This window comes from Oncorhynchus clarkii, unplaced genomic scaffold (assembly GCF_045791955.1).
Source record: "Oncorhynchus clarkii lewisi isolate Uvic-CL-2024 unplaced genomic scaffold, UVic_Ocla_1.0 unplaced_contig_11936_pilon_pilon, whole genome shotgun sequence".
NCBI classification, from domain to species: domain Eukaryota; kingdom Metazoa; phylum Chordata; class Actinopteri; order Salmoniformes; family Salmonidae; genus Oncorhynchus; species Oncorhynchus clarkii.
Genome location: NW_027261146.1, coordinates 82,325 through 90,038, shown reverse-complemented (window position 1 = coordinate 90,038; position 7,714 = coordinate 82,325). Strand labels below are relative to the sequence as shown.

Genomic DNA, 7,714 nt, shown 5'->3' with positions numbered 1-7,714 from the left:
CCTCCCACCCCACAAATTGGTCTTTTGACCAATCTCAGATCTGATTGCTCAAATCACAAATGAGTGAGAAATAAGAATTGGGCTGCCTGTCTAAACCCAGCCTGTGACGGAGACGGAATGCGAAACTAAATTGATTCTATTCGATCAGTTGATGGATCTAGATTGTAGCAGAGCTACTGTCAGTAGAGGGAAAGATGTCATCCTGAATGACAAGACAAGGTGCACATGTCCATATGATCTTGGATCAGCTCCCCTCTTATCATTATGAAATAAAAGGCTAACCTGATCCTAGATCAGTAGTTCTGCTCAGCCCTGTACTAGCTTTTCACCCCGTTGAACGTAGCACAGGAAGGACTAGTGATGAAGAAACTAATCTTGATTCACTCAGATCAGCATTAACTGGTGACAGCTGATGTCTGGGCGGTGTCAGAGGTGGAACTGCGTTAGTGGTCAAATCCCCAAGCAGCTCCGTGTGATAAGACCGGTTCTCACGGACAAGGCCATTGGATAAGACAAAATCCCATTCAGCCGTGTTAAAGTTCAAACACTTGAATTAGACTTGGTAGGCAGAAATCCCCAAACATAATTTGACAGAGTCATTATTCCTGACCCTGATAGAAGTTCAAAACAGAGCGTAGGCTCTAACACAGCACAGATAAGGGGTTTGTCAATAGCAGCCTCTCTGATTCGTCAGCTCCTACTGCAGCTACACCTCCAACACCGTGGAAACATCAGCTATGTGGATCCGGCCAACGCTGGTTGACACGCGATCTGATTGAATCCAGGCCTAAATGTTAGATCGCGGGTTGTTGGCAATGCCGCTTTTAAAGGCAATTTTCCGATAGAGCCGACATGTTCACCGTGAATGAGATCTCTACTACAAACACAGGAGCATCGCCTTTTAAAAACTGCATTGTCGACAACCCCACTGTCGGATAGCTGGCTCAGACCCTGCTCTAAATGCACACCCCTCCTGCTACCTGGGGTGTATTCAACAAAAACAAGCATTTCTATTGGACAAATTGGGGTCGGTCCCTCCACGTTGGTTCCTTCGTGGTTCCCAGGCTCGTAACGTACCAGGAAACAAACAAAGAGACAGATGGCTAGAGTCGTGGAGCTCTTTATTGTGGAGAGCAGCAGGTATGTACACAGAGGGGTTAGAGGTCATGATGATGATGCTCAAGCTGCCTGGGCTTCCTCCACCCTCTTCTTCCTCATCTGCAGCCGTCGCTCCCGCTCATACTCCTTCATACGCATCACGTAGCTACACACACACACAGAGAAGAGAGGGGCGTTCAAGTGGGTTTGATGGGGGAGGACCTCAGATGGCAGTACTACTACAAGTCTGACAACTCACGTGTGACCATCAGACACATGCATCAACTCTCTGATAACAATACATGCCATTTTGTACTTTAATCGAAAGCCACATGACCACTGTCAAGTCAACTTCCTGTTCCCTCTAAGCTGTGCGCGGCCACTCACCACCTCCAGGACAGCAGAGCAGAAGAAATGCCAGCCTGCACAGACTCAAGAGATTGGACTTCACACCCATTAGTTTGCACTATATAGATCAACTTATCAGACCCTTTTCAATGCAACCAAACAAATCTTAACTTTGCAAGATTGAGTCTGATTTTGTTGTAGGCAGAGCCAGTCTCATGGAATGTAGGCCTGCATTGAACCCCACCTATAGGTTACTGTAGGCCTGCATTGAACTCCACCTATAGGTTACTGTAGGCCTGTATTGAACCCCACCTATAGGTTACTGTAGGCCTGCATTGAACCCCACCTATAGGTCACATTATAGAAATCAAAGGCTATTTACATGTGAACATGTTCTGGGATTTTCTCTATTGGTAGGCCACTCTGATAGGAGTACATTATGCCAAATAGCCTATTGGCTAAAACTGATGGTACAGCCTATTGGTTACTGTCTAAAAACTGATGGTACAGCCTATTGGTTACTGTCTAAAACTGATGGTACAGCCTATTGGTTACTGTCTAAAACTGATGGTACAACCTATTGGCTACTGTCTAAAACTGATGGTGCAACCTATTGGCTACTGTCTAAAACTGATGGTACAGCCTATTGGTTACTGTCTAAAACGGATGGTGCAACCTATTGGTTACTGTCTAAAACTGATAGTACAACCTATTGGCTACTGTCTAAAACTGATGGTGCAACCTATTGGCTACTGTCTAAAACTGATGGTACAACCTATTGGTTACTGTCTAAAACTGATGGTACTGCCTATTGGTTACAGTCTAAAACTGATGGTACAACCTATTGGTTACTGTCTAAAACTGATGGTACTGCCTATTGGTTACAGTCTAAAACTGATGGTACTGCCTATTGGTTACAGTCTAAAACTGATGGTACAGCCTATGGTACAGCCTCAGTGTTCACTGTAAACACACCGGAAGCACAGAAAGTTCAAGTTTCTGCTCACAAGACCTGACTTGCTCAGTGGGATTTAAACAGGGAACATTGGACATGACCCCAATGCGATTTAAACAAGGAACATTGGACATGCCCCCAGTGGGATTTAAACAGGGAACATTGGACATAACCCCAGTGGGATTTAAACAGGGAACATTGGACATAACCCCAGTGGGATTTAAACAGGGAACATTGGACATGACCCCAATGCGATTTAAACAAGGAACATTGGACATGCCCCCAGTGGGATTTAAACAGGGAACATTGGACATAACCCCAGTGGGATTTAAACAGGGAACATTGGACATGACCCCAGTGGGATTTAAACAGGGAACATTGGACATGACCCCAGTGGGATTTAAACAGGGAACATTGGACATGACCCCAGTTGGATTTAAACAGGGAACATTGGACATAACCCCAGTGGGATTTAAACAGGGAACATTGGACATGACCCCAGTGGGATTTAAACAGGGAACATTGGACATGACCCCAGTGGGATTTAAACAGGGAACATTGGACATGACCCCAGTGGGATTTAAACAGGGAACATTGGACATGACCCCAGTGGGATTTAAACAGGGAACATTGGACATGACCCCAGTGGGATTTAAACTCAAAACCCTGGCTGGGATGCAACCATAAAGTGTGTCCAGGAAACAAACTCCATGTGCTGCTAAACCTCGACCTACACCTAGAACCAGGCAGATACCTGCACCTAGAACCAGGCAGATACCTACACCTAGAACCAGGCAGATACCTGCACCTAGAACCAGGCAGATACCTGCACCTAGAACCAGGCAGATACCTGCACCTAGAACCAGGCAGATACCTACTCCTAGAACCAGACAGATACCTACTCCTAGAACCAGACAGATACCTACTCCTAGAACCAGACAGATACCTACACCTAGAACCAGGCAGATACCTACTCCTGGTGCTCGCAGTAGTCCCAGTCGTGTCTCTCGTGTTTACAGGCCAGGAAGTTGGGCCAGTTGTCCCTCTTACACTTCATGAGCTTGATGAGGTGGTGGGCGCAGTAGTCCCTCTGGAGTACAGGGACCTGGGCCAGGTTCATCTGGGCCTGGGAGGCCACCATCTCTACCAGGGGGACAAAATACAATGTTACACCATCTCTACCAGGGGGACAAGATAACATGTTACACCATCTCTACCAGGGGGACAAGATAACATGTTACACCATCTCTACCAGGGGGACAAGATAACATGTTACACCAGGGGTTAATGGGGGAGGACACCATCTCTACCAGGGAGACAAGATAACATGTTACACCAGGGTTTAATGGGGGAGGCCACCATCTCTACCAGGGGGCAAGATAACATGTTACACCAGTGGTTAATGGGGGAGGCCACCATCTCTACCAGGGGGACAAGATAACATGTTACACCAGGGGTTAATGGGGGAGGCCACCATCTCAGCCAGGGGGACAAGATAACATGTTACACCAGGGTTTAATGGGGGAGGCCACCATCTCTACCAGGGGGACAAGATAACATGTTACACCATCTCTACCAGGGGGACAAGATAACATGTTACACCATCTCTACCAGGCGGGGAGCCATCATCTCTACTAGTGGGGACACACACAAAATTAAAATTGTCAACAAAGAAAGGAGTAGGCTTTTTCCTGAGATGTGTATAAGTGTAGCCTTGCATGTTCCGTAATGCATTATATGTATGCAAGGAACGCGTGTACTGTTGGCAAGCAACTACTCTTTCACAGAGTAAGGAAAGGAGACGAGGAGAGTTAAACATTGGATTATTGAGATGCACCATGTATGACTGAATTTGACAGGACGGGGAATATCTGTTCACAACCATTTTGCTGTCTGAACTGACAGTTTTATTAATTAAAATATAAACACTTTACACGAATGGAAAGGGGGTGAAATACTCAAGTTATATTTAATAGGGAACATATCATGCTAGCCAAATTTGGGTAACGTTAGCTAGCCACTACTAGTTGTAGTTAGCTTGCTAGCGGACTTTACCGAGTGACATGAGTCCACCAGCAGACACTTTGCAAGCATACTCCTGTACGGTCACACGATCAGACCAAAACAGTCTCAATAATACACACCTCTCTCTTTCCTCTCGCCGAATCCGAATTCGGGGTCAAAGCCAAACGGTTTCGCAGGGTCAGGCTCGGTCTCCGTCTCGGTGATATACCGCCGCGCGAGGTGAGCTCCCATGGTGCTAACGGTATTTTTTTCACAATGAAAATAAAATAATCGGTGTTTCCTACGACTCTGGGAGAGAACTGATTCAAGATTGACAGAATAAATCTGCCATTCGGTCACCTCCACAAGACCCAACGAGCTACTTCCTTTCTGCAACGGAAATAAACAAGTCGAGCCGTACTAGAGTGAAACACCTCCCCGGTCATAGCACCATGCGTGACATTGGTTCCACCAAGCGCTCTTCTTCCTCTTCTTCGATGGCCTTTGGCATCCATACTCACACGAATCCTCTCAGTATTCTTCCCCTTTAACCCATCTGCCTCAGCTGTGGTGTATTTTCATATATGCCAAGGGATGTCAGGCTTCCCTAAATATTTGACCCCAAAATGTTCAACAAGTATAAAATAATTTCTCTCTGTGTTTTCATAATTTCCATTCAATTCTTAAGTGGCTGAGTCTCACCGGAGAAATCATCAGAGCGAGGGAAACAGTGCCTCTCTGTCTCAGTATGTGTAGTCCATGTATCTGATGCTGTTTGGACCAAACGAGTATGACATGTTGCCGCCGTAGCAGTTGATTGATTAATGTCAGCAAGCGTTTTGCCTTCCTTGATATTTTTTTTTAATAGAAACTGTGTGTTGTCCTAGCGCAGCAAAACGCCCCCCAAGGGAGGCCAGTTTGGATTTGGTTTCACACCTATCAAATCACATCCAAAGCAAAACAGTTTTTTAAATTTGCTAAATCTGCCCTTTCCTAAAGCCATGGATGGAGATGGGGATTTGGACTAGTGGTTTTGACTTAATTCTCTGTACAGGCCATTGACTATGATGGCGACTCTTAACTAGCCATAAATGCATATATTGTGCCACTGGGCTGAAATGATTCTTACCCATGCGTGGAAGTCAAGCTAGCAAGCATTTTAGCTAGGTAGCCTATGAAAACAAAAACTCGAATCATACAGTATGACAGAGCCATAGGCAGTTTTTCCAAGATGAAAGAGAAAAGGATGGCATTGGTGTTCAACTAATTATTTATTTTTTTACTTGCATGCACACGCACACAGACCAAAATCAGTACCATGGACAGCCACAGGGGCGGCAGGGTAGCCTAGTGGTTAGAGCGTTGGACTAGTAATCGGAAGGTTGCAAGTTCAAATCCCCGAGCTGACAAGGTACAAATCTGTTGTTCTGCCCCTGAACAGGCAGTTAACCCACTGTTCCTAGGCCATCATTGAAAATAAGAATTTGTTCTTAACTGACCTGCCTAGTTAAATAAAGATAAAATAAAAATGTAGCAACATTGATTGGACTAAATTGTTTTGGTATCTTAAAGTTTGTTTTCACAGTATTATAGCCTAGTTGATTTGATGATGTTTCAATGTTTAAGTTGAAATGGTGCTGGAATAGCAGAGGCAGTGCTGTTGTTGTCTTTGTGCTGACTTGATGTAACTTCATGGTTCTAAATCAGTAGTTGTTCAGTAAACGGTAGAAAACATTAACTTGCTGGACCGTGCTGTATGTCATGTAACTGTTTTGTAACATGCAATATTTGCTTTCCCTCCCTCACTCTCTTCCCTCCCTCACCCTCTTCCCTCCCTCACCCTCTTCCCTCCCTCACTCTCTTCCCTCCCTCACTCCCTTCCCTCCCTCACTCTCTTCCCTCCCTCACTCTCTTCCCTCCCTCACCCTCTTCCCTCCCTCACTCTCTTCCCTCCCTCACCCTCTTCCCTCCCTCACCCTTTTCCATCCCTCACTCTCTTCCCTCCCTCATTCTCTTCCCTCCCTCACCCTCTTCCCTCCCTCACTCTCTTCCTTCCCTCACCCTCTTCCCTCCCTCACCCTCTTCCCTCCCTCACCCTCTTCCCTCCCTCTTCCCTCCCTCACCCTCTTCCCTCCCTCACTCTCTTCCCACCCTCACTCTCTTCCCTCCCTCACCCTCTTCCCTCCCTCACTCTCTTCCCTCCCTCACCCTCTTCCCTCCCTCCCTCACCCTCTTCCCTCCCTCCCTCACTCTCTTCCCACCCTCACTCTCTTCCCTCCCTCACCCTCTTCCCTCCCTCACTCTCTTCCCTCCCTCACCCTCTTCCCTCCCTCACTCTCTTCCCTCCCTCACCCTCTTCCCTCCCTCCCTCACCCTCTTCCCTCCCTCCCTCACTCTCTTCCCTCCCTCACCCTCTTCCCTCCCTCACTCTCTTCCCTCCCTCACCCTCTTCCCTCCCTCACTCTCTTCCCTCCCTCACCCTCTTCCCTCCCTCCCTCACCCTCTTCCCTCCCTCCCTCACTCTCTTCCCTCCCTCACCCTCTTCCCTCCCTCACTCTCTTCCCTCCCTCACCCTCTTCCCTCCCTCACTCTCTTCCCTCCCTCACCCTCTTCCCTCCCTCCCTCACTCTCTTCCCTCCCTCACCCTCTTCCCTCCCTCACCCTCTTCCCTCCCTCACCCTCTTCCCTCCCTCACTCTCTTCCCACCCTCACTCTCTTCCCTCCCTCACCCTCTTCCCTCCCTCACCCTCTTCCACCTCCCTCAGCCTCTTCCCTCCCTCACCCTCTTCCCTCCCTCACTCTCTTCCCACCCTCACTCTCTTCCCTCCCTCACCCTCTTCCCACCCTCACTCTCTTCCACCTCCCTCAGCCTCTTCCCTACCTCCCTCACCCTCTTCCCTCCCTCACCCTCTTCCCTCCCTCACTCTCTTCCCACCCTCACTCTCTTCCCTCCCTCACCCTCTTCCCTCCCTCACCCTCTTCCACCTCCCTCAGCCTCTTCCCTCCCTCACCCTCTTCCCTCCCTCACTCTCTTCCCACCCTCACTCTCTTCCCTCCCTCACCCTCTTCCCACCCTCACTCTCTTCCCTCCCTCACCCTCTTCCCTCCCTCACCCTCTTCCACCTCCTCCGCCTCTCTTTTTCCCTCCATTAATTTCCTCTTCCGTATTCCAAGTATACGTCTCCTTATGATAATATTTGACTCGTTCTTGCCCTCTCAAGGGACGCCCCCCCCCCCCCCCCCCCCCAGTAACCTAGTCTACTGTTTACAGTAGCTTCTTCTATTAACAATGAACATTGAGGGATATTA

General features: G+C 48.0%; 1 protein-coding gene across 1 annotated transcript; it reads right to left on the bottom strand.

The window, feature by feature from the left end:
* Positions 1-1,104: 1,104 nt before the first annotated feature.
* On the bottom strand, positions 1,105-4,796 carry LOC139405409 (NADH dehydrogenase [ubiquinone] 1 beta subcomplex subunit 7-like). Its single transcript, XM_071147729.1, has 3 exons — positions 4,546-4,796; positions 3,376-3,544; positions 1,105-1,264 (listed from the first exon to the last, which is right to left on the bottom strand). Exons 1-3 carry the CDS (start codon positions 4,655-4,657, stop codon positions 1,180-1,182), a joined length of 366 nt encoding a protein of 121 aa, XP_071003830.1. The 5' UTR covers positions 4,658-4,796; the 3' UTR covers positions 1,105-1,179.
* Between the last annotated feature and the right edge of the window lie 2,918 nt (positions 4,797-7,714).

Coding starts and splice junctions, on each gene's coding strand:
- LOC139405409 (XM_071147729.1), bottom strand. CDS start 4,657: ATGGGAGCTCACCTCGCGCGGCGGTATATCACCGAGACGGAGACCGAG. Junction 3,545..4,545: donor CGGCGAGAGGAAAGAGAGAG/GTGTGTATTATT, acceptor TCCCCCTGGTAG/AGATGGTGGCCTCCCAGGCC. Junction 1,265..3,375: donor GACTACTGCGAGCACCAGGA/GTAGGTATCTGC, acceptor GTGTGTGTGTAG/CTACGTGATGCGTATGAAGG.